The 26,895-nt window shown below is 35.9% G+C and overlaps 1 protein-coding gene across 4 annotated transcripts in view; it reads left to right on the forward strand.

The window, feature by feature from the left end:
• Window positions 1–26,895, forward strand: part of LRCH3 (leucine rich repeats and calponin homology domain containing 3) — a 124,084-nt gene that overhangs the window by 41,790 nt on the left and 55,399 nt on the right. For all 4 annotated transcript variants that reach the window (XM_039250873.1, XM_039250870.1, XM_039250871.1 and 1 more), the window contains exons 2-6: window positions 15,735–15,879; window positions 17,793–17,919; window positions 20,692–20,797; window positions 23,314–23,450; window positions 24,540–24,649. In XM_039250873.1, the coding sequence (XP_039106804.1) occupies window positions 15,735–15,879; window positions 17,793–17,919; window positions 20,692–20,797; window positions 23,314–23,450; window positions 24,540–24,649 (625 nt within the window). The remainder of the gene's footprint in view (window positions 1–15,734; window positions 15,880–17,792; window positions 17,920–20,691; window positions 20,798–23,313; window positions 23,451–24,539; window positions 24,650–26,895) is intronic.

Raw genomic sequence — 26,895 nt, forward strand, 5'->3', positions numbered from 1 at the left:
TAACAGACCACTACAAAGTTTCGTGGCTTACATACAAAACAAAACAAAAATAAGAATCATTTATTCTAAAACTTTCCTAGGGCTTGGTGGCTTTCCTTTCTGTCTCCTACCTCCATCATCCGAATCTAAGTTGCCACAGAAATTTCTGTTAGTCCAGGGTGATAAGTAGCTGGCTCCAGTAGCAGAATATGGAAGGTCACAAGGTAAACCCGGAACATTTTGTTTTGCTAAAATATGAGGAAATGCTCAAATAATTGGAGATAGCATATCAAAAAGATACAAGAGTTCTCATAATCAAATCTGGTTCATAATAGATTATAAGCCTTTGAATAAAATGAAAATATGTGAGTTCTTGTAGCAAATCAGACTGTAAATCAATGTGCATATAATTTTTATTAACATTTAAGGGGAATATCACATTTAAGAATATTTTGTATTTCAAAATGGAACAACGGTCCAATGTTACTATTTTATGTACATAAAGCACTCTTTTATGGTTGTAACCTGTCTCAGCTTTGTAGTTTGACACACACACTATTCCTCTGTTGGATTTGATTCATTATGTAAGTGTGTACTTATTTATAAATGAGTTATTTTCAATCCAGGTTATATAATACTTCTTAAAACAAAAATCATAAAGATAAAATTGTGATTTGGCCTTTTTTTGGTTAAATTTTTTTGTTAATTATGTTATAGTTTTACTATAGCTGAAGTTCTGTAGATGGAGAGGACAGGATTCTTACTCATTTCTGAGTCAAGAATTTTTATTTAATTTATTTATTCATATACTTACTTTAAATTTTTTAATGTTTATTTTTGAGAGAGAGATGACAGAACGTGAGGGGGGGAAGGAGCAGAGAGTGAGGGAGACACAGAATCTGAAACAGGCTCCAGGTTCTGAGCTGTCAGTACAGAGCCTGATGCAGGGCTCAAACTCACAAACTGTGAGATCATGACCTGAGCTGAACTCAGACACTTAACCGACTGAGTCACCCAGGCGCCCCCTCAACAATTTTTATTTTAGCCATTATTTGCTTGTTTTTTTGAATGAATATTTTATTGAGCACCCTACTATGTGCTGTGGCACTACTTAATACCAAGTGTACAGAGTTGAACCAAACAAATACAGTCCCTACCCTTATCACATAGAAACTCGTTAAATATTTACTGTGTGAGTCTAGAGTGAATATTCTTATATACCCCCTCTATTAATATTGAGGATGCCTTTTACTATTTTTTAGGCTTTTTCTTTAACATATTATTTTATTAAATTTTTAACATATTATTTTAAAACTTACAGTATCCCTGAGGTAAATTTGACATTGAGGGTAGGATTTTTATAAATATGGAAAATCATTAGGCATTTTATCGTAAATGATATGCCTTAGAACATTTTTCTTTTTTTAATTTTTTAATGTTTATTTTTGAGAGAGAGAGCGAGAGAGAGCAGATGAGTGGGGAAGGGGCAGAGAGAGAGAGGGAGACACAGAATCCAAAGCAGGCTCCAGGCTCCTAGCTGTCATCATAGACATGGGACTCCAGCTCATGAACCAGGAGATCATGACCTGAGCCAAAGTCAGACACTTAACCAACTGAGCCACCCAGGAGTCCCACCTTAGAGCATTTTTTACTTGAAACATTTATTTTAGTTAATTGAAACTTCCATGATTTATCCCTTAGCCAAAAATCTTCTCATATTTTTATCAGGCCAAAATGGACTTTTTATGCTTTGCTTAACTGAATAATACATCCAAGGGCTGTGTCAAAGACTGGTATAGTTGTTGGCTTATGTCACTAGTGTTAGATGAAAAGATAATGGCTGGTGAAAGACCAAGGCCACATTCAGGATATGATACATGGAAGTAACTTAATAGCTTAATTGCAAAGTTGTTTATTATCCAGTTTGTGGCTTTTCACATTACTTGGCAAATACCGGTTGAGTTTGTAGTCTGGAAAACAACCTAGGATTGATTAAACAGACACAGAGTTGGAAACTTAGGACAATAACTAGTCTTATGTGTATGTGTGAAATAAAAAACTTACTCCAGTGACACAAAGGTACACTAACCTTTGTGCTTATTTAACCTCACTGAAAGATAAGGAAATTGTTTTAAACATTTTAATGTAAATCATTAAACAAATGTTTTCTGTATTTTTTGTCTTGTATAAGTAGGATATACTAAATGCAACATTACTTCTTTTTGGTGACCAAAGATAATAAATTACTGTATTATACTTTGCTATATTTTATTGCCTACTACAATCCATATAATTTTGGGAGTTTGGTTATTTGTTTTTACTGTGTTGTTCTTAACCCTCGGAGGCTGGTTTTATGTGTGCCTTTTTGTGTTTTATAGTATAGGAAGTAAGTTTCCATGCACTGTTTTATTTGGTTCTTAGATTAGTCTTAAGAGTCAGTGACAAAGGAGATAAAGAGAAATGGATGGATTCAAGATATATTTGAATCAAGAAACTGAATGTTTGTTGATAGGATTCGATTAGGAAAAAGAAAAAGGATGATTCTAGAATTCTGACTTAGGCAGCTAGGTAGACAAAAGCACTTCCATCATGAAATAGGAAATATTGGAAAAGCAATATATTTTCCGGATATTAGCATTTCTTTGGCACTATTATGTAAAAATAGTTCGCAAAGCTAAGAAATCTTTTTTCCATCTACAGAAAAACAGGTAATTTTGAAGCATTTGGCTTGTATACAGACTCAGGACACTACATATAAATGAGATTTTCCTATATTAGTTAGTCCTAAGTCAAGTGTGGTTAAGTTTTGTATCTATATTTTGCTAGTTTGAACTTTAATGATTAGTCAAGGACTACATCTCTCAGAAATAACATGACTATTTTAAAAATCCAGATACATTAGGTAATTATGTTAAATATAGTGTGTTTTCAGTTAAAAGATAAAGATTGTCAGGCAATAAAAAGAAAGCAAAATCTATATGTGTGCTGTTTATTAGAAACATACTCAATTTTTTTTAAGCTTATTTATTTTGAGAGAGAAAGAGAACGAGTAGGGGAGGGGCAGAGAGAGAGGGAGAGGGGAAGAATCCCGAGCAGGCTCTATACTGACAGAATCCCAGTGTGGGATTTGATCTTATGAACCATGAGATCATGACCTGAGTCAAAACCAAGAGCCAGACCAGCTTAACCAACTGAGCAATCCAAATGCCCCAGGAAACATATTTAAAACATAATGATCCAGAATGGTTGAAATTAAAGAATAGAAAAAGATACTCTATTGGACTGCCTGGGTACTCAGCCAGTTAAACGCCTCACTCTTAATTTCAGCTCAGGTCATGATGTGAGGGTCATGGGATCAAGCTCATGTCAGGCTCCACACTGGGTCTGGAGCTTGTTTGGTATTCTCTCTCTCCCTTTCTCTCCACCCTTCCCGTGCTCACGTTCTCGCTCAAAATAAATTAAAAAAAAAAAAAAATTCTGTAGATATATTATTAGTTTTCTGTGCTATATAACAAGTCATCACAAACTTAGCAGCTTCAGGAACTTAAAGGTTTCTTTAGATCGGGGTCTAGGCACCGCATAGTTAGGTCTGCATCAGGGCTTTAATCAAGGTGTTGACTAGGACTGAGTTCTCATCTGGAGGCTTGAATGGGGAAGGATCTGCTTCTAGGCTCCTTCAGGCTGTTGGCAGAATTTGTTTACTTTCACTGGTAGAATTCATGGTAGCTTGTCTCTTCACAGCTGGCAACAGAGACAGATATACCCACAGAAGTGACATCACATCACCTTTGCAATATTCTCTGAGTTAAAGAAGTCTAACCAATGAAATATAGTTGACTTTTTTAAAAAGATTATTTTTTTAAAGTATGTTGAATTTTTTTAATGTTTGTTTATTAAAAAAATTTTTTATGTCTTTATTTTATTTTGAGAGACAGAGACAGAGATTGAGTGGGGGAGAGTCAGAGAGAGAGGGAGACACAGAATCTGAAGCAGGCTCCAGGGTCTGAGCTGTCAGCACAGAGCCCGACGCGGGGCTCTAACCCGCAGACCATGAGATCATGAGATCATGACCTGAGCCTAAGTCGGATGCTTAACTGACTGAGCCACCCAGGTGCCCCTTAATGTTTATTTTTGAGAGAGAGAGAGAGAGAGAGAGAGAGATGGACCATGAGCAGGAGAGGGAGGCACAGAATCTGAAGCAGGTTCTAGGCTTTGAGGTCAGCATAGAGCCTGACATGGGGCTCAAACTCGTGAACTATGAGATCATGACCTGAGCTGAAGTCGGATGCATAACTGACTGAGACACCCAGATGCCCCCAAAAGATTTTTTTTTTGTGTTTATTTTTTGATAGAGAGAGAATGAGTGTGAGGGGTGGAGGGGCAGAGAGAGAGAGGGAGACACAGAATCTAAAACAGGCTTCAGGCTCTGAGTTGTCAGCACAGAGCTTGATGGGTGGCTTGAACTCAAAAACTGAGATCATGACCTGAGGCAAAGTCAGATGCTTAACCAACTGAGCTACCCAGGCGCCCCAGTACAGTTGATTTTTAACAATATGGGTTTGAACTATATAGGTCCACTTATACACAGATTTTTTTAAAAAGTTTATTTATTGATATTTGAAAGAGAGAAAGCAAACACTCAGGAAAGAGGGGCAGAGGGAAAGAGAAAGAAAACTACAAACAGATTGTGCACTGTTAACACCTGTCACGTGGGGCTTGAATTCACAAACTATGATATCGTGACCTGAGCCAAAATCAACAGTCAGATGCTTAACCAGCTGAGCCACCCAGATGGCCCCACAGATTTCTTTATAGTATGGTACTATAAATGTATTTTCCTTATGATTTTCCTAACATTTTCTTTTCTCTAGCTTACTTTATTGTAAGAATACAATATATAATACATATAAAAAATTTGTGTTAATTGACAATTATGCTACAGGTAAGGCTTCTGGTCAACAGTAGGCTATTAGTGGTTAAGTTTTGAGGGAGTCAAAAGTTATACCTGGTTTTCAACTCTGGGGGGAGTTGGTGTTCCTAACCCCCCCTCACCGTGCAAGAATCAACTGTATGTTGGTTAGTTTTGAAGTCCCACCCACAGTTAAGTGGGTGGGATTTATACAAGGGCATGAGCAGTGGGAGTCATATTAAAGTCAGTCTACCAAACCAAATGAAGAGATTTCAAAGCAAGGAATGGTACTGGGAATAAAAGAAGCAACTTAAGAATTATAAAAATTTGATTTACCGGAAAGATTTGATAATTTAAAACCTTGTAGGAACCTAATAACAAAATCCCAAAATATATAAAGAAAATGTTAAAGAATTACAGAGCAATAGATAAGATAATAGTAGTAACTGAAGACTGTACTATGCCCCTATCAGCGGCTGATACAAAACACTGACAAAAAAAAGTAAGAAGAGCCTGGAACAATGCAACCAAATATGACCTAATAGACATAAGTAGAACATCATGTCCAATGTAGAATACACCGTTCTTTTCAGACTCATATAGAATATTTATAAAAATGGAACATACACAGATCCATAGAATGCAAACAAATACGAAAGAATTGAAATTACATAGAGCATAGTCTTTTACCATAATGAAGTTGTTAGAAATCAACAAAAAGATCATTAGAGTATGCTTATAGGTTTAGAAATTAAGAAATACATTTCTATCAGAATGAGACAAAGAAATAATAATGGAAATTATAGAAAATATTTTCTAATATAATACCCTAATAAAATATATATTCTTATGAGATTCAGCTAAAGCAGCACTTGAAGGGAATTTTATAGCTTTAAATATATATTTTTGAAAAGAACTGTCTAAAAATTAATAGGCAAAGCATCCATCTCAATAAATTAAGAATAGCACAACCCCTCCTCCAAATAAAAAAGTGATAAAGGTAGAAATATGTTAATAATACAGAAATTATACAATGAATAGGGTTAACAAAGCCAAAGTTGATACTTTGAAAATACTAACAATATTTTTTGGGGCGCCTGGGTGGCTCAGTTGGTTAAGCCTCTGGCTTCGGCTCAGGTCATGATCTCACATTTTGTAGGTTCAAGCCCTGTGTCGGGCTCTGTGCTGACTGCCAGCTTGGAACCCATAGCCTGTTTTGGATTCTGTGTCTCCCTCTCTCTCTGACCCTCCCCTGCTCATGCTGTCTTTCTCTCTCAGAAATAAATAATAAAAAACATTAAAAAATTTTTAAAAAAGAAAATACTAACAATATTTTCAAATCATTGATGAGATTGATCAAGAAAGAAGGTACAAAATCCAAAGTCAGAAAGGAAAATGGAAGACATTCCTGCAAATGCTAAAAACATTTTTTAAAAAGGATATTATAAACAACTTTTTGCTAATGAAATTGAAAATTCTGATGGAAATAGGAAACTCATAGACTCTAATAACTTAAAACTGATTCAAGAAGATTTATAAAGCCTAAATAGTTCTGTAAGTATTAAAGACATTCAGTCAGTTGTGAAAGTCTTTTTTTTTTTTTTAAGGAAAACTACAGAACCAGATAGCTCTATGAATAAATTCTAACAAGCTTTTTTTTTTAAATATTTTTTTTAATATATATATATATATTTTAATTTCTAGGAGAGAGAGAGAGAGACAGCGTGAGCAGGGGAGGGTCAGAGAGAGAGGGAGACACAGACTCTGAAATAGGCTCCAGGCTCTGAGCTGGCAGTCAGCACAGAGCCCGATGCGGGGCTCGAACCCACGAACTGTGAGATCATGACCCAAGTGAAAGTCGGACGCTTAACCGACTAAGCCACCCAGGCGCCCCTCTAACAAGCTTTTTAAAAGGAAATCATTTGAGGGGTACCTGGCCTGCTTAGTTAGTAGAGCATGCAACTCTTGATCTTGAGGTCATGACTTTGAGCCCCACAATGGGCATAGAGATTACTTAAAAAAAGAGAAGTCTTAAGCCCTTTTACTCAATAAAAAAGAAGGAATGGTCCCAAACTAAATTTTATGAGACCAGAAAACCTTGATATCAAACCCTGACAAAGTTAGTATGAGAGTATGCATTGGTAGCTCATTTGATTAAGCATCAACTTTGGCTCAGGTTAAGATCTCACGGTTCCTGAGTTGGAGCCCCCAAGTCATACCTGCTATGGTCAGTGCAGAGTTTACTTTGAGTCCTCCATCTCCCCTCTCTTTGTCCCTCCTCTGAACATGTGCACTTTCCTTCTCTCTCGAAAATAAACATTAAATTAAAAAGTTAGTATGAGAAAATACTCCAGAGTGTTATTATGAGTATTCATGACTATATATGCAAAAATCTTGAACCAGATATTAATGAACTGAGTCCAGTTAATAAAAAGGATAAAACACCTTTATGATAAATTAATGAAAAGAGTAAAAATAAAAAGGACTAAATTATTTTTTATTTTCTATTTTTTTAATTTTTTTAATTTTTATTTTTTTATTATTATTTTTTAATGTTTTATTTATTTCTAGGAGAGAGAGAGAGAGAGAGACAGCGTGAGCAGGGGAGGGTCAGAGAGAGAGGGAGTCACAGACTGAAACAGGCTCCGGGCTCTGAGCTGTCAGTCAGCACAGAGCCCGACGCGGGGCTCGAACCCACGAACTGCGAGATCATGACCTAAGCGAAAGTCAGACGCTTCACCGACTAAGCCACCCAGGCGCTCCAAAAGGACTAAATTTTTTAAAATAGTTTATTGTCAAGTTGGTTTCCATATAACACCCAGTGCTCATCCCTACAAGTGCCCTTCTCCATGCCCATCACCCCCCTTCCCCTCCTCCCCACCCTCATCAGCCCTCAGTTTGTTCTCAGCATTCAAGAGTCTCTCATGGTTTGCCTCCCTCCCTCTCCCCAACTATTTTTCCCCTTCTTCTCCCTCATGGTCCTCCGTTAAGTTCCTCCTAATCCTTCTATACATGCAAACATATGGTATCTGTCCTTCTCTGCTTGACTTATTTCGCTCAGCATAACAACCTCAAGTTCCATCCATGTTGCTACAAATGGCCAGATTTGATTCTTTCTCATTGCCATGTAGTATTCCATTGTATAGATAAACCATATCTTCTTGATCCATTTGTCAGTTGATGGACACTTAGGCTCTTTTCCATGTTTTGGCTATTGTTGAGTCCATGTGCCCCTGTGCACCAGCACTGCTGTATCCCTTTGGTAAATTCCTAGCAGTGCTATTGCTGGGTCATAGGGGAGCTCTATTGTTAATTTTTTGAGGAAGCTCCACACTGTTTTCCAGGGGGGCTGCACCAGTTTACATTCTCACCAACAGTGTAGGAGGGTGCCCATTTCTCTACAACCTCCCCAGCATCTGGAGTCTCCTGATTTGTTCATTTTCGCCACTCTGACCGGTGTGAGGTGGTATCTCAGTGTGGTTTGGATTGTATTTCCCTGATGAGGAGGGACGCTGAGCATAGTTTCATGTGTCTATTGGCCATCTGGATGTCCTCTTTGGAGAAGTGTCTGTTCATATTTTCTGCCCATTTCTTCATTGGATTATTTGTTTTTTGGGTGTGGAGTTTGGGGAGTTCCTTATAGATTTTGGATATTAGCCTAAAAAGGACTAAATTGAGTTTATCTCCTCAGTGCAAGATTTAATGTTCAAAAGCCAAACTAATTTCACATTAATAGAATAAAATTCTAATGAGGAGGATAGAAATCAGTTCTGCCATAACGGAATAAAAGAACAGTGGAATAAAGAAATAAAATTAATTCCATATTAATATAAGAAAAGATAAAAATCCTATGATCATCTTAATAGATGAAGGAAAAGAGATTGATAAAAATTCAACATGTTACTTCTATATTCCTAGCAAACTAGGAATAAAAAGGAATTTCCTTAATCTGATAAGGAATGTCTACAGGAAACCTTTGAAGTTAGGAACAAGACAAAATACCTTCTATTACCACTTTTATTCAACATAATACAGGAGGTCCTAGTCAGCATTGTAAGGGAATTCAGTAAGTTAGTAAATAAATATCAGAAAAGCAAAAGCAAGCTTTCAGTATTCACAGACGTATGTAATTACAGATCTAGAACTATCTAACAGAATCTACAGGTAAATTACATGAACTAAAAGAAATGTTTACCAAGAATGCCAGATACAAAATCAATATATAAAAATCAAAATAAAGTTTCAAAAAAATATATCATTTATAAAATAATAAGAACCTGGGGATAAAGCAACTAAACAATGTATGAAACATTTCTGAGGAAAACTACAAAACTTTAATGACAGATTAAAGAAGGCTTTAATTAATTAGTGGTGATGTTCATGGATTGAAGGATTCAGTATTGTAAAGGTGTTATATCTTCCCAAATTGATGTTTGATTTGGTGCAATCTCAGGAAAAATTTCAAGTACTTTCATGAAATTAAACAAGCCCATCCATTCTAAAATTTATAGGGAGATTGAAAAGACCTGGAAAGCCAAGACACTCTTGAAGAACTACAAAGTGGTAGGAATACCTTAGCAATTTAGGAATAGGTCACTGCGCTAGATGTCAAGAATTATTATAAATCTATAATAATTAAGACTGAGTAATAGTAACATAAAGATGGACAAGTTGTGCAGTGGATTAGAGAGCCTTCAGACAGACCCATTCAAATACAGACACTGATCTATGAGAAAGGTGTTATTGGCAAATAATAGGAGGGAAGATGGTTTTTCAATAATTGTCACTGTGGTAAATGGGCATCCCTGAAGGAAAAATTGAAATTAGCCTCCTACCTCACATCATACTAGAAAATCAATTCCTGGTAGATTAGGTGTGATGGTTAAACTCTAAAACTTCTAGAAGAAAATATCTTTTTAATCTTGGAGTAGGGCAGGTTTTCTTTTAAAACTATAAAGACTACTAACCATAAAGGAAAAGATTAATAAAAAATTGTACTCTATTAAAGGCTGTCATCAAAGATACCACAAAGACCATAAAACTTCAAACCACAGAGTAGGGAGAAGTTATTTGCAACATCTAAATTGATACCAGATTCATATTCAGAATTTATATAGGTCTCCAACAAACCAAAAGACTTTATAAGAAAGGATATCTAGATGACCAAAAGCATATGAAAAACTGTCGTACCTCATTAATTATCTAGGAAATGAAAATTAAAATCACAATGAAATGCCACTGTGTGAAAATCTTTAAAATATAATAAATATATTAAAACATCTTATAATAATGATTGGCAAGGATGTAAAGCCATAAGAACTGTTTCACACTGCTGGTAAATGTGTAAATTGGTACAACCACTTGGAAAACAGTTTGTCATTCTCTTGTGAGGTTAATGATCCATATATCTTATTACACAGCATTTCACTCCTAGATATTTATCTAGATTGGTATGTAATTGAAATGTTCAGCGGTAGTAGAATAAGCAAACAAACTGGCATGTTCATATAGTAAAAAGCTATGAAAGACAACGAAATGAAGGATACAGCTTACATGAGTACATCTTGATGTGAGGCCATGAGCAAACAGTTGAGAAAGAATTCTTGAGACATTTTCAGTGAAAAAAGTTGCTTTTATTATAACATGGGGACAGAGCCCGTGGGCAGAAAGAGCTGCATTTTTGCTGCATGAACCTGGTGGTTATATGCCTAGTAGGCAGGGGTCAGGGAATGTGCAGGGAGTATTAGATAATAAATGTCTTCTTTGAATTTCAACTTGTAAAACTACTTTTGCAAGGTTTCTCTGTTGCTTATCATTCAATTCAATATTAAGTATCCGTGAGATGTACAATCATGAGACCTTTAAGAATATAGCAACCAGCAGTATTCTCTTCACAAGAGAATGACAAACTGATCCTTATAGAAACTGTAGGCTGTAGGTCAGCCTTCTGGGCTAAAGGTGATCATTTTTCTGCTTTTAGCTCCATCAAACCTCAAATGTTGAATGAAGGTCACAAAAAAATACACATACAGTATGCTTCTCCTTTTAAAAAGTTCATAGACATGGTAGGCAGAATTATGGCCTTGTAAAAATGTTTACATTCTAATCTATGAATATGTTAGGTTACACAGCAAAGGGAAATTAAGGTGCTAATCAGCAGACATTCTAACAGGAAGATTATCCTAGACTATTTGGGGAGTGAGGAGAGATGCACAGGATCCTTAACATGTCACAGGATCCTTAAAAGCAGAAGGAGGCAAAAGAAGGAGAACCAGAGAGGGCAGCATCAGGCCTCTACCTGACATTGCTGGCTTGAAGATGGAGGAATGGAACTATCAACCAAGGAATATGGGTCATCTCTAGAAGCTGGAAGAGAAAAGGAAATGGATTCTCCCCTAAAAGCTCCAGAAGGAATGCAGCCCTGCCAACACACCTTGATTTTAGCCCATTGAGACTTATTTCTGACTTCTGACGTCCAGAAGTGTGAAATAATGAACTTGTGTTGTTTTAAGCAATTTGTTACAGCAATAATAGGAAACTAATACTAAAAATTATGAAGTGTTAAAACTGTCAAGGAAATGATTATCACTAAAATCGATAGATTGGTTTCTCTTTTGGAAAGGGAAAGGGTTATGATTAGAAAGAGCTACACTGAGGCTTCTAGGGTACTGGCAATACCGTATTTAAAAATATATATGTTTTATATAGTCTTCTGCATGTATGAAGCTTAACATCATTGCTTTTATAACCAGAAAGAGTTTTAAGAATAATACATATCCAGGGGCGCCTGGGTGGCTCAGTCGGTTAAGCGTCCGACTTCGGCTCAGGTCATGATTTCCCAGTTCGTGAGTTCAAGCCCCGTGTCAGGCTCTGTGCTGACAGCTCAGAGCCTGGGGCCTGTTTCAGATTCTGTATCTCCCTCACTCTCTCTGATCCTCCCCTGCTCACGCTGTCTCTCTCTCAGAAATTAATAAAACATTAAAAAATAATATATATCTATAATTTTTTAACTGAAAGTTTTTTATTTTTTATTATTATTTAATGTTTGTTTGGGGGGGGAGGGGCAGAGAAAGAGGGAGACACAGAATCCAAAGCAGGCTTCATGCTATGAGCTAACAGCACAGAGCCTAACACAGGGCTCGAATTCAAAAGCCATGAGATCATAACCTGAGCCAGAGTCAGACACTTGACATACTGAGCCACCCAGGCATCCCCTGAAGGTTATTTTTTGAAGTCACTTTAAAATCACATTTCTTCGACTATAAAATTACTTCTTTCTTAAGGGAATATGACAAAAAATACTTTTTATAAACCATTAGTACTTTGCAATATTTTCCATAATATGATCAGTGACCTAAATGACTCTTTCATGAATTTAAACTGTGTAAAAAAATTACTCAGTTAACTTACGGAAGAAGCTACTTGTCTTCCCAAATTGAAATAAAAATACAATTTAAGTGCAAGACCTTATAAGAACCCTTAATTCGAGGGTGTCTGGGTAGCTCAGTCAGTCAGCTGAGTGGGTGGCTGAGTAAATTTGCTAAATATTAAAACAGTTAAGGAGTACACATTTGCTGAGATGCATCTAAACCTAGTGTATATCTTGCTGTTATTTTTTTCCCCTCCCTAGTTTGGGGACCAAAAAAATGACAGAATTGGTTTGTTTCATTTTCCTGGATTTTAAGTAATTTATAATATACATACAAGGCAAATTGACTCTCAGTAGTCCTTGCTTTAATTTGTTGCCTGGAGTTGTCATTTTAGAGGGTTAAATTTAAATAACGAACAGTTTTTAATGAGGTTAATTTCTTTCATTTCTTCAACTTTTTAATAAAAGTTTATTTATTTAAATAATCTCTACACCCAACATGGAGCTCGAACTCAAGACCCCAAGCTCAAGAGCCACATGAGAGCTCATCCCACTGAGCCAGCCAGGCACTCCTCATTTCTTCAACTTTTAAAGTTATACTAATAAAATTTAAATAGGAATTGATAAAAAAAAAATAATTCTTGTTGCATTTAGTAAGAAAGAGGCTGTTTACAGTGTGATTCTGTAGGAAATTTTTAGTCCTAAGTACTTGATGATCTCCTTTAACAAGACTTTAACTTTCTCCTAATGAATACAATATGGGGAGGCATTTTGGCAAGATGGTGATCTGTTTCCCAACTTCAGAGTAAGCAGCTCTGAGGCATGCAGGCTGGTGTGGCCTGGAGGGAATACGTGAGTTTGGGGAACATACTGTGATCCAAATGAAAACAAGAGGCAAAAGCCTGTGGAGCAGCTATTACAATTTTTGAGTTCTCAGAAAAAGCTGTGCTTCTGAGTGGAAGCTTCTGATTCATTTTAGGGATTGTTTCCTCAATCTTGGTGTTAATTGCCATTCAGAGTACTCAAGCAGCTTGATCTGAGCTCCAAAGATGAGGCAAGCCATGAATTAGCAAAGGAAAGTAATTCACTTGAAGGAACTCCAGCAGCCAGAGGCAAGATGAACAAGGATTGCTAGTTACTATAGTTCTAGTCACCAGAACAAGTGACTTCAGTCAGAAGTCAGAAATAGAAATTGAAGGTGATAGGTGACAGATTTAATAGGCAAAACAAAATAAATTATCCTAGATTTTTGGGAGAAAAAAAGTGACACGCCTCTAATCATAGCATAAAGAAGAAGAAGAAGGAGAAGAAAAGGTGAGAGGACTCAAATTCCTGGTCTGGAACATTAAGTAGAAGATATACCAAAACAGAAAATAAATAAGTAGGTAGGTAGGTAGGTAAGTAAGTAAATAAAAAATAGAGAAGGAGAGAGCAAAAGGAGGAGATACAACAACTAAAGATATAATAGGGGAGCATTTCTCTGATTTAAAGAATGATTAAGTTCGAGACCAGAGTGTTGAGGATGAAGGGGAGACAAAACAAAAACAAAACAAACCCAAACCCAAGCTGTTTACAAAGGAAAAATCATCAAGATATGTGCCAGATTACTCAAGGGGACACTGGAAACTTAGAAGGTAGTAAAATAAATCTACAGATTCCTAAGAGAGGAACTGTGCCTGTACCTAGCCAAGTATTATTCGCATGTTTATGGTGAAAGCAAGATACTTGCGGATATGTAGGAATTCAGGTCCTCCATTTAGGAAAAGTTTTTAGTACAGGATTGTCACCAAGTAATTGCCAGCAGAGACTTTAAGATTGGGCAGAGGAAGAGAAGAAGAGAAAAACAGTGGTAAGCAAATGAATCTCACAGTATATTTAACTAAGGCTAAGTGGATAATGATAGAGTGACTGTATTTCAGCACATTCCTTTGCCTTCTGCACTTCCTGAAAGTTTGCAAAAGCTTGATTAGACGTAGGTTCTGTCCTGGCAAGACCATAAGTGATGTTCTCTTCTTCTGTAGGGAGGCATACAACTTCTGATTATCATTAAAAAATTTTTTTTAATGTTTATTTATTTTTGAGAGAGAGAGAGTAGGGGAGAGGCAGAGAGAGAGAGGGTGACACAGAATCTGAAACAGGCTCTAGGCTCTGAGCTGTCAGCACAGAGCCCAACATGGGGCTCAAATGCATGAACTGTGAGATCTTGACCTGAGCCAAAGTCAGACACTTAACTGACCAAGCAACCCAGGCACCCCTCTGATCATCTTTTTGTAAAAATAGTCATTAATACACAATTCTGAACTTTTTTTTTTTTTTTTTGAAAGAGGAAGAGGGAGGGCCAGAGAGAAATCCCAAGCAGGCTCCACGCTGTTAACACAGAGCTGGACACAGGGCTTGATCCCACAAACTGTGAGATTATGACCCTAGCCAAAAAAAGAGTTGGACACTTAACCAAGTGATCACCCAGGCTCCCTAGTACCCAATTCTAGATTCTATCATTACTTTTCATTGATAGCTAGACCACTTAACACAAAGATGCCTCTTTTCATCTGTTTGGTTACTCAGTGGTACAGTTCATATAAGGAAGGCAAGATAAGTGTTTGATTTTCGCCCTTTGTCAGTTTACAAGATAATGAATTGGTTCTCTATTGTCTTGGGAAAGGGGGGAGATGTCATTATAAGCTAGTATAATTCAATATATGTGATAGATTTGAGTCCTTTACAATTATTATCTTTATTGAAGCTCAAATTGTCTCATTTTGGGTAGTTGGCGCAAAAATGGTTCCTGAACCCTTTTGACATGACCTTCATACTCTTAATAAAGAAAAGGGCAGTATTTTTTGCTCAGTTTTGCTTTCTTTTCTAAAAACCTCAGAATGTTTCTGTGCTTTTGGGATGGTGGATTTTAGGGACCCATTGTTTCCTAGGATATTTGATACTTATTATGATCTTTGGTGTAATCGTAGGCAGATATGCCTTAGAATTTGTGTTACTTGCAAAAAATAATGGTTTTATTTTTTTTTTAACTTTTTTAATGTTTTATGTATTTCTGAGAGAGAGAGACAGTGTGAGCAGGGGAGGGCCAGAGAGAGAGGGAGATACAGAATCTGAAGCAGGCTCCAGGCTCTGAGCTAGCTGTCAGCACAGATCCCAATGCAGGGCTTGAACCCACGAACCACGAGATCATGACGTGAGCCGAAGTCGGTGCTTAACCAACTGAGCCACCCAGGCGCCCCTAATGGTTTTATTTTTAAAGTATACATGGAAATTCAAAAAGAATCAGTATTTCCTATCAAAAAGATGTAGAGGCATATGTTAAAATGGTTTTTTCAATATTCATAAGTATTTGAATGTTTACTCTGGACGAGTCTCTAAAATAGGAACTCTTGGGAATTCAGTCATGAAACCTGCTTATTTACCTAACATTTCAATAAAATACATTGCAAGAATTAACCTCACAATTTATTTTTCTTTCAGATCTGTCACGAAATCGCCTCTCAGAAATTCCCATAGAAGCATGTCATTTCGTTTCTCTTGAGAATCTCAACTTATACCAAAATTGTATTCGGTATATACCAGAGGCAATTCTAAACCTACAAGCTCTAACATTCTTAAATATTAGGTAAGGAATTTCTTCTTCTTCTTCTTCTTCTTTTTAAAAATTGTTTTATTTTTGCTTTCATGTGGTCTTTTCACTTCTCTCTTGGCTTTCACTAAAATTTACATTATCTGTTCATATCTGCAGTATCGATACATGTTCTTAGGCTGAATTAACAATATTCCTGTGCCCTCCTTGTTTTTCCCTTTGTCTTTAGCTTTGTAACTATAAGGGTCATTAGTCTGATAGGATTGCAACAGTCTTATAGCTGTGGTTCTTCAATTAGATTTTCAAATAAGCTATATCAGATGAGGATAGTAGATCTGAAAGTACTTTCATTCTTGTGATTAAGTATTTTTGTATATTAAGTTCTGAATGTGTAAATGCATTTATTTAACTTATTTCCACTTTTTCATATCTTGAAAGACCTTTTTTAAATTATGAAAGTTACAGTTGTTCATTGGAGAAAATGAGCAAATGTAGAAAGGTGTAAAGGATATTCACCAAAATGTTATATTTGAGTTTTATAGTTATAGGTGATATTTTTCCTTTTTATCCAGGCTTTTGTCAAATTTTTAAATGAGTTTTTTCCTTGTCATGAAATACTCTCAAAATATTTTTGTATGTAAAAATTTTACTGTACAGTTTGTATACTTCTAAAACTCATTTTCCCTCTTGGATATTTAGTTTATTTCAGTTTTTTTGCTGTGATAAAGTAGTATTAACACTGGTATGTAAATGTTTATTTTTCTCCTTCCTTAAGATAAATGTCTAGGAATTAGAATTATTTAAAAAGTTTTATAGGCTCATGATCTATATTAGTAAAATCAGCAAAAGATCTTGAAAATGGGGTCAATTGACCATAGAGATTAGCAGGTTAAATCTAGATAAGTAAGGTTTTAACTTACTTTTATCCTAATGATAGGTGTGTACTTTTAGCTCTGATTTTGTATGTTTTTATATAAATGAAATTCCTTACCTATACTTCAGCTGATGTGATATATTTGAAATCACAACCTGTCACTTGTTTTCTATAGAGCTATATTTGGATCATTTATGTGCATTTGATTATAATGTATATAATGATGAGAGAAGTAAATTACAACTACTTTTATGTTTATAACCCTTTTTTGGAAGCAAGGGGAGAGGATGATGGCCATCTCTCCAATTTTTTTAAATGTTTATTTAATACTTGAGAGAGAGAGAGAGACAGAAAGATAGAGTGTGAACAGGGAAGGGGCGCAGAGAGAGGGAGACACAGAATTCAGAGCAGGTGCTGCACTCTGATTTCTCAGCACAAAGCCTGATGGGGGCCTCAAAACCATGAGCTGTGAGATCATGACCTGAGCCAAAGTCAGATACTTGATCGACTGAGCCATCCAGGTGCCCCACCCTATTTTTTAAAAAAAATATTCATTTATTTTGAGAGAGAAGTGAGGAGAGAGTGAATCCCAAGCAGACTCCACACTCAGTGCAGATCCTGATGCAGAGCTTTATCTCACCAACCATGAGATCATGACCTGATCAGAAATCAAGAGTCAGACACTTAATTACTGAGCCACCCAGGTTCCCCTACCATATTTTTAAATTACTTTATCTTACATAAAATTAACTTTAATAAAGTAATAATATGTGTTTATGTAGCACATCTTTATACAAAGGAATTTTATGGTACATGGCCTTGTAGGATAGGTAGAGAAGGATTAAAATCCTCAATTTACAGATGAGGATCTGTAAAAAGCAGGTAAGTTAAATACTGTGCCTAAAACCACAAAGCTGATAAGTGAGGAAATGGAGGCTCGAACCCAAATCTGATACCTTATTTGTTCCTTCCATGACTTATGTTTGTCACTTACTGAATATAGAATGGGAAAGACAAAATTTTTTTTCTTGAGTGGTGAGTTCTAATTCTTTTCTTTTTCTACTTTCCCATTTAGTCGGAACCAACTGTCAACATTGCCAGTACACTTGTGTAATTTACCATTGAAAGTCTTAATTGCTAGTAATAACAAATTGGTGTCACTTCCAGAAGAAATTGGACATCTCAGACATTTAACAGAACTTGTAAGTTAATGTTTTACTTTCTTATTGTTTCACATATATGTATATCTGTAGTGATACCATACTCTATTTTGTAGTAAAGAAAGACCCAGTATTAAGGTGTGTTTTGCGTTTTTCCAGGTATTGATAGTGAAGTTTTGCTGGTTGATCAGTACTGAAATGCTTCAGCACAGAGTTAAGAAAGGAACTGAAAGTACAAGTCTAATAGGCCCACGTAGAATGGGTCAAAGTCCCATTAAGTGATTATTAAGTGATTTATATGTTAATAAGTTTTTGAGATATAAGTTAATAATGCATTTGGATTTTTCACATTAAATCTTAATAGCATCAGTGTTCTGATTTAGGGTTAACCCCTCTTGGGCAATGGGCACTGCAAAGGTCAGGCTTATTTTTTTGGCCCTACAGTGCTATCTCTAGTACCTATCTCCCTCTCTAAAGTAAGCTATTCTTTACTGCCTTCTGTTTTCTAGGAAACTTCACTTCATGTACCACTCCTTGTTACTCTTTAGTACTCCTGTCCTGGGCATGGGAGTGCAACTTTTCCATTTAATCACCACAGTAACATTATGAATTAGGTATAATACTTATCATCGTATTACAGCTGAGGGAACTAGCACTTAGCTAGGTTAAGTAATTTGCCCAAAGTTCCATAACTGAAGTAGAATTTTAAACCAATCTACCTTAACTCCAGAGCCCATGTTTCATATATCTGAAATGGTCCAATATAGCTATGTCCATTGAGATTTGAGAGGATCCATGTAGTTTATTAACAAAGGTAGATATTATGAACAGAAACACACATATAATTAACTAGACCACACATTAGCTCTCTTTTTTTTCAGGTGGATTATGAATGTAAAAGGTCATATGTGAAAATTTACAAATATGTTAAATCTGGAGTCTAGATACTAGACTGTGGTGTATTAGAAGCAGTTAGATCTAGGAAATAAAGTCCAGAATATATGTTTGTTGACATTTCTTCAGAACCTCGTTATTTATTATTATTTTTTTAATGTTTATTTATTTTTGAAAGAGAGAGAGAATGAGAGAGAGAGAGAACGTGAACAAGGGAGGGGTGAGAGGGAAGGAGACACAGAATCCAAAGCAGGCTCCAGGCTCCAAGCTGTCAGCACAGATCCAGTGTGGGGCTCGAACTCACAAACCTTGAGATCATGACCTGAGCTTAAGTCAGAGGCTTAGCCTACTAAGCCACCCAGGCACCCCCTTCAGAACCTGGTTATTAACATGAACTAGTAGTTAAATTCTACTTGTGATTCAAATTCTGATTTTCAGCCATTTAAACTCTCCTTATTGAACCCTAAATACGTAAAAAATAGATAGTTCTGCTAGAAGGAGCTTTTAGCTTTCTACAAAAGCAGTGAATTGATATCCACAGTCATACAAATAGTTTGTGTCGGAGTGAGAATTAAGAATCCCAGAGCCCTTGATTCCCACTGGATAGAACATGTTCTCACAACATCCTATTGCTTCTTTCATTTCCCCCTTTTATTTATTTATTTTTTTTAGTAATCTCTACACCCAACGTGGGGCTCAAACTCATGACCCCAAGATCAAGAGTCTCATGCTTCTCTGAGTGAGCCAGCCAGGTGCCCCTATTTCTCTTCATTTTTAAGTAAGAGGAAACCTGTCTTTCAAGATGTACACTTTCCAAGAGAAATATTAGAAATACTGTTATCTTCTAGCTCAGCTCAATTTTCCCTATCCTTTCAACTTCTTTTCCTTTTAACTTTGATGCCCAGAGCATTGGAATAAAAAATATAGCTACTTATTCCACTTCAGTCATTAATTGGTAGGAAAAGTAGAAATAATATTATTTTCTCTAAGAATATTGTGGGAAAATTTTAAAATAATGTTTGGAGTTTTGGGTAAGTGATCTTTTCTAATAACTCTATTAATACATTCTTTTTGCTTATATACTAGAAGAGTTTTAAGTGTTAACATGGCATCTTGGAGCTTTTATTAAGCTAGACAACTTCCTGCTGTTCCCCATGGATTTATACATTTTTTCTGGCTAGTGTCAGAGTTGTGGAATTCTGAATTTGTCAGTCTTGGTATCTGTAGTTAGCCTCTTTTCAGAATCTGTGTTGTCAAGCTGTTGACCAAGATACCAGAAGGCTTGCATAATACACGTATTGGTACCAACTTGATCAGATGCCAAATAGGGCAGTATCTATTTTTCCCGTAGCCTATAGTTAAGCGTACTTTACTATTTTCCCCTCACTTTCAGTTTCAAAAAGAATGATTTGAGTCATCTTCAGTGCATTTTTATTTTATATTCTTGAGGAGCAGGTGAACTGGTATTTTCAAAGTAGGATTTCCTTTCAATTAACTTTATCATTATAATTTTTATCATTGTTTTGCTTTTTTCTTCTAGTCTCATTAGAATACATATAAAGTAAAATATTGTCCTAAACAGATGTTTTTATACTTTTTTTCTAATTTACTTTTTCATTAGAATTTTCATTTGATCTGATACTAAGCTTCCTGTCCACGTCTTAAGTCATTTAATTTTTGTCCTGCTCATAAAATTAATGTAGATTCATACAACATCTATAAAATCAAAAGCCTATAAGTTTTTAAAATTAAATACTAGCATAAACTATGGAATTACTCTTGGACAAAGAATCATAATTTTTTTTACAGTTAAGACACACCATAAATATTATCTTTGTCCAACCTCATTTTACAGAGGGTTTAAAGCAGGCAAATTTGTAATATTAGAAGAATTCTTTACTTTGTATCTTTTTGAAATAGGATGTGAGCTGCAATGAAATTCAAACAATACCTTCCCAAGTTGGTAATTTGGAGGCTTTGAGAGACCTTAATGTCAGAAGAAATCACTTAGTACGTTTGCCTGAAGGTAAGAAATTGTGAAATAATTGTTTTCTTTTTATTTATTTATTTTTTAAAGAATTTCTACATCCAACATGGATGAACTCACATCCATGGGTTGAACTCACAACCCTAAGGTCAAGAGTTGCATGCTCTACTGGCTGAGCCAGTCAGGTGTCCTGAAATAATTGTTTTATTGTTTTTTGTCTTTTTATATTAAAGTCTCTCAGAACTAATAGATACGAGACAAAAATATGAGTTACAGCAGGGGACCTGGGTGGCTTGATTTCAGCTCAGGTCTTGATTTCACATTTCATGAGCTTGAGCCCCACATTGGGCTCTGTGCTGATAGCATGGAGTCTGCTTAGGAATCTCTGTCTCCTCCTCTCTCTGCCTCTCCCCCACTCATGCACATTTTATCTCTCAAAACTAAATAAATAAACATTTGAGATGAATAGATAGATGGATGATAGATAGCTACAGCCAGTGTTCAAGATTATAATGGTTTAGTTATTACATATTATCTGTTTCATTGTTGATTTTATTTTATTTTTATTTTTTAAGTTTATTTATTTTTAGAGAGAGAGAGAGAGAGAGAGAGAGCAAGCACGTGTGGGGAAGGTACAGAGAATGAGGGGGAGAGAGAATCCACAGCAGATTCTGCACTGTCTAGGGGCCTCTGTTTCATTGTGGATTTTAAAAGTTAGATTCTCGAGGAGTACCTGGGGTGGCTCAGTCAGTTAAGCAACTGACTCTTGGTTTGGCTCATGTCACCATCTCATGGTTTGTGGGGTTGAGCCTTGAGTCAGGCTCTGTGCTGATAGTGCAGAACCTGCTTGGGATTCTCTCTCTCTGCCCCTCACCTCCTCGTGCTCTGTCTCTTTCTCTCAAAAATAAACATTAAAAAAATAAATAAATTCTACTTAATTGACATACAGTGTAAGATTAGTTTCAGGTGTACAATATAGTGATTCAACACTTTCATATAACACCTTGTGCTAACCCAAATACTCAAAAAAAAAAAAAAAAAGTTTAAAATCAATAATAGCATTCCTCTGCCTCAGCCATCCCTGTCCCCAGCTTTAATGTCTAAAAGCATCTGCCTTCTCTGCCTTTGACTCTTTCCACTGGCATTTTGCTGACATTTCTAAGTGATGTGCCTTTAAGAGCTTTACTTGATTTATCAATTTTGACACTTAATGTGAGATTCCCATTGTGGTAGATGAGGATTTAACTTATATACTATCACCATCATACTCTCCCCTCCCTCCTACTGTCGTCCCAGTATGGTCTGTCATAACTTCTGATCAAAGCATTATTATTTCCATTATTTTAACTTATGAATATTGTTCCCTGCCAATTCAGTTGATGTACTGATTTCGTTTCTTTTTTTTTTTTAATTTTTAGTATTTATTTATTTATTTATTTATTTATTTTTGAGAAAGAGAAACAGAGAGACAGAGCACGAGTCGGGGAGGGGCAGAGAGAGAGGGAGACAGAATCCAAAGCACGCTTCAGGCTCTGAGCTGTCAGTACAGAGCCCAACATGAGGCTCATGACCTGAGCCAAAGTTAGACCCTTAACAGAGTGAGTCACCCAGGTGCTCTGATTTCATTTATTCTTTTTGTACATCTTTTTTATTGTTGTTGTTTTTCTGGAGTTAATAACTTCTCTCTTTTTTTTATTTGCTTAGTGTTTTTATGTCCCTATGTCTAATTCCTCCCTTTTTTTCTAGCAGAGAGAGAGAGAGAGGGAGACTATAATCACATAATTTTTATTATACTACATTGTTATAAGTATTCTATTTTATTATTCTTGTTCATATCTTGTGCCTAATTTATAAATTAATCTTTATCATGTATATGTATAAAGATTATATATATAAAAGATTATATATATAAAATATATACAGATATGTATATATAGGAAAAATCATGTTATATATAGGGTTTGGTACTAACCGTGGTTTTAGGATACACTGGGAATCTTGGAATGTATTCCCCATGGATAAGGGGGGGAGATTACTGAGATTCTAGAGCTGGAGATGGGTTGAGGTTGGTGGATAAGTGCTGAGATCTCATCATTGTGTAAGACTTTCTCTTAAAGCCTTCAGTTTCAACTGGCAACTCATTATCCTGACTTTCTATTGTGCCTGAGGTTCCTGAGTTCAAAGCCTCAGAGAATAACTTGTTGACTCCTGCGGTGATTGGAAAGGGGCAGTGCCCTAGCTGCATGAGTTGAGGTTGGGGACTTAGGCATTTAACTTGTTTTTTGTACAGACTGTCATCTGGTCCCTTGGTTATGCCTGTATTTCTGTGGTATGAGGAGTCCGGTTTCTTTAGTTCGGTGAGGGGTAACACAGCTCACTTTTTATTAGTATTACCATCTGTGAGTAACTAGATTTCATTTTACAGTATCAGTTCATCATTAAGAAAGAATGGAGATAAATACATTAAATTCACTGTATTTAATTAGAAGCGCCTATAAAACTTGTCTAGTTTTGAAATATCATCAGTTGTTCATTTCTGTCTTATCACCCTGCAGAGCTGGCAGAGTTGCCTTTAATACGATTCGACTTCTCCTGCAATAAAATTACAACAATCCCCGTTTGTTATCGGAACCTCAGGCACCTTCAGATGATCACCCTAGATAACAATCCACTACAGTCTCCTCCCGCACAGGTAAGCTCTACCGGATTTGAAGGATGTTGTGAACTTTTTTGACAAAGGGTGAATTTAAAACTTGAAGTTCTGTGCATTTATCTTTTTGTTGGAAATGAAGTTCTTTTAAAATAAATTCACACACATAGGCATTCTTTAGAAGCCTTGAATAAATGGGATGGAGGACAGTAATGTTTGCAGAGTGTGTTTTTCCTTTCATTGAATTGACTTTTTTTTTAAGTTGAAGGGTTCTTTCTTAAAGTTTTTCTAATAAAATTTGAGTTAATTTCTTTCTAGTAAAACTTGAATATAGGCAATGTAAATGGCTAGAGACAAATACTTGGCTTCCAGAACTAAGGATTATCAGTACGTTTCTTTTGACCATCTTTTTTATACCTTTTTATTTTCTAAAGTCTTTAAGTTCCTCATTTAGTCAGTTTGGTCATTTGTTTATCAGTGGCTGATATGAAACTGATAATAAAGTAATTATAAGGTAGCTTCATGTGTAGATTCTAGACATCCTATAATCTGAACAACTTTACCAGCCTTTATTTTTCACTGTAGTTTGTGCTCTATAGTTGATTTGTGGTCTTGTTCAAACCTCTGGATGGCAACTATAAAGCTTTATGAGTAAACTTCTTAACTGTGGAAGGATCTCATAATCCTAAAGAGTTTATGTTTTTACTTCTGTCAACAGAAATAGAACTTTAATATTTAATCTTTTCTTTCTTACAGAAAGTAGGATTCAAAACATATTTATAATTTATTCCTGACTGTGTCTAACTAATCAGTGTGATAAATTTACTTGGTATTTTATCACTATTTATAAGTTATTTGTTTTATATGTTACTGAAATTTTATTATGACTAGAAAATAAAATCTGTGTGTATATATATGTACATATATGTACATTTCAAATAAATACATAAAATAACAAATATGTTATAATGTAATAAGTATTAGATTTTTAATATCACTGTCTATGGTTGATAGAAATGCCTTCTATTTCTAATATACTGTAAGTAAAAAGCTGATTATGACTTTTAAAAAGGGATACATATATTTAAGATGAGTAATAAATTGGTTGCTTTTATGTGTTCCTTTTTTTAGATATGTATAAAAGGCAAAGTGCACATATTTAAGTACCTGAACATACAGGCTTGTAAGATTGCTCCAGATCTGCCAGATTATGATAGGAGACCCTTGGGTTTTGGTTCCTGGTGAGTATGTTCTATTTTTTAATTTAACGTATTTCGTCTTACAGGGAATCAAACTAGACCCTAAATCTGAATGTTTAACTAAAAGGAAATAACCTATTTTGGCACTTGTCTATCTCAGAATACTTGTTGATTACATAGATGGACAAAGTGTAACTCTAAGTTAAGGTTTCAACAATCTCAGTATTGTTGCTATTTTGGGCAAGATAGTTCTTTGTTGTGAAAAGCTGTCCTGTAATTCAGAAGATGTTTATCCGTATTCCTGGCTTCTGTACCACCCTCCAAAGTGACAGACAAACAGAATATCTCCAGACATTGCCAGATATTCCCTGCGGGCATTCCCAGTTGAAAACCAGTGATCTGAGTGACTTGAATGCTAACGTTGGCTCTGCTGTTAACTAGTTCTATGACTTGAAGTCATTCAGACTTTTTGGGCTTCATTTTTTCAATAGAGAGTGAAGAGTTTGGATTTGATGACCATTAATATTACTTTCAGGATCTTTTAGCTTGTGAACCCTTTGGCTGCATAACACCTGACTTAAAAGGTTATCTCCTTGGCATTCTCAACCATTTGGAACAACTGAAGTAGCATTAGTTTTAGAGTATTCAGAAGGCCTTTAAACAGGCAAAATGGGTATCTCCAACAAGGCCTTATTCCAAAGAGAACCCCTCTGGAGGAGGGGATGGGCATGGAGGAGGGCACCTGTGGGGATGAGCACTGGGTGTTATATGGAAACCAATTTGACAATAAACTATTTGTTAAAAAAAAAAAAAAAGAGAGAACCCCTCTGGCTTTCTCCTAGAACCTGTCACATTTTACATAAAAGCACAGTCCTGATGAGCTTGCTTCTCAGTATCCTAGTTTAAAACAGATTAACAAATTTCTATTTTGGTAGAGTTTGTAAAAGCAGACATATTAAAAGTACAAAAAATAAGTTGAAGGAAAAAATAAAATTTATTTTTTTTTAAAATTTTTTTAATGTTTTATTTATTTTTAGGAGAGAGAGAGAGAGACAGCGTGAGCAGGGGAGGGTCAGAGAGAGAGGGAGTCACAGGCTGAAACAGGCTCCAGGCTCTGAGCTGGCAGTCAGCACAGAGCCCGACGCGGGGCTCGAACCCACGAACCGCGAGATCATGACCTAAGAGAAAGTCGGACGCTTAACCGACTAAGCCACCCAGGCGCCCCAAAATAAAATTTAAAAAGCAACACATATTAAACAAAAAGTTCAAGTTAGTGGTTAACTCTGAGAAGAGGAAGATTTGGTATGAAAGAGGCATAAATGAGCTGTAAAGGTATTCATGTTCCATCATGTTTTAAAAGTTATGTCTGGGGGCACCTGGGTGGCTCAGTTGGTTAAGCGTCCGACTTCGGCTCAGGTCATGATCTCACGGTTCCTGGGTTCGAGCCCCGCGGCGGGTTCTGTGCTGACAGCTCAGAGCCTGGAGCCCGCTTCTGATTCTGTGTCTCCTTCTCTCTCTGACCCTCCCCTGCTCATGCTCGCACGCTCTCTCTCTCTTTCTCTCTCTCTTTAAAGAAAAAAAAACTTACGTCTGTTATATTCTTTTTTTTTTATCTATATGATATATTGCATAATTTTAATAAGATACTTAAAATCAAGACACACTAAAAATATAGCAACTTGACACCATTAGACATATATGCAAAGAACCCTCCATATTTCAGTAATATTTTAAGTTATTACTATGTTATAGCACAGTACATTAATTGATGCTCATTAAGAAAATGCTAAGGTATATTAGATATGTCATTTACAGTAAAGGGATATAGGCATTACAGTTTAAATGTTTCTCTTCAGAAATTACTGGGATTACATATTTAAGTGATTATGGTGTAAAGGAGTAATCTCAAGCTATCTGAAAATACAGAACCTGATTTCTCAAGCAAATTAAGTATTACTCCCAAGGGACTTGATCCCTGCCCTTTGCCACAGAAGGTGTCTTTCTTCTTTACCACTGTATCTCTAGTTCACCTGAGTGTTTGCCACAGACAGGAGGTTTTTTTGGCTTGACTGTTAGATTGAAGATTTAAATAGACACTATGAAGGATATTTAAAACACTAGCTCTAATCTGGTTGTTTAAGCATTCAGTAATACAAGTTTTAGTGTATTTATACAAACACACAAGGAGAAATTAACCAATATCATATATACTCATAAAAAATTTCTACAAGAACATCTTAGTTCTAACACTTGTATCTCTGAGAAAACTGAAAGCAGGTATGTGATGT

This window comes from Hyaena hyaena, unplaced genomic scaffold (genome assembly GCF_003009895.1).
Source record: "Hyaena hyaena isolate Hyena2069 unplaced genomic scaffold, ASM300989v1 scaffold_382, whole genome shotgun sequence".
Taxonomy (NCBI): domain Eukaryota; kingdom Metazoa; phylum Chordata; class Mammalia; order Carnivora; family Hyaenidae; genus Hyaena; species Hyaena hyaena.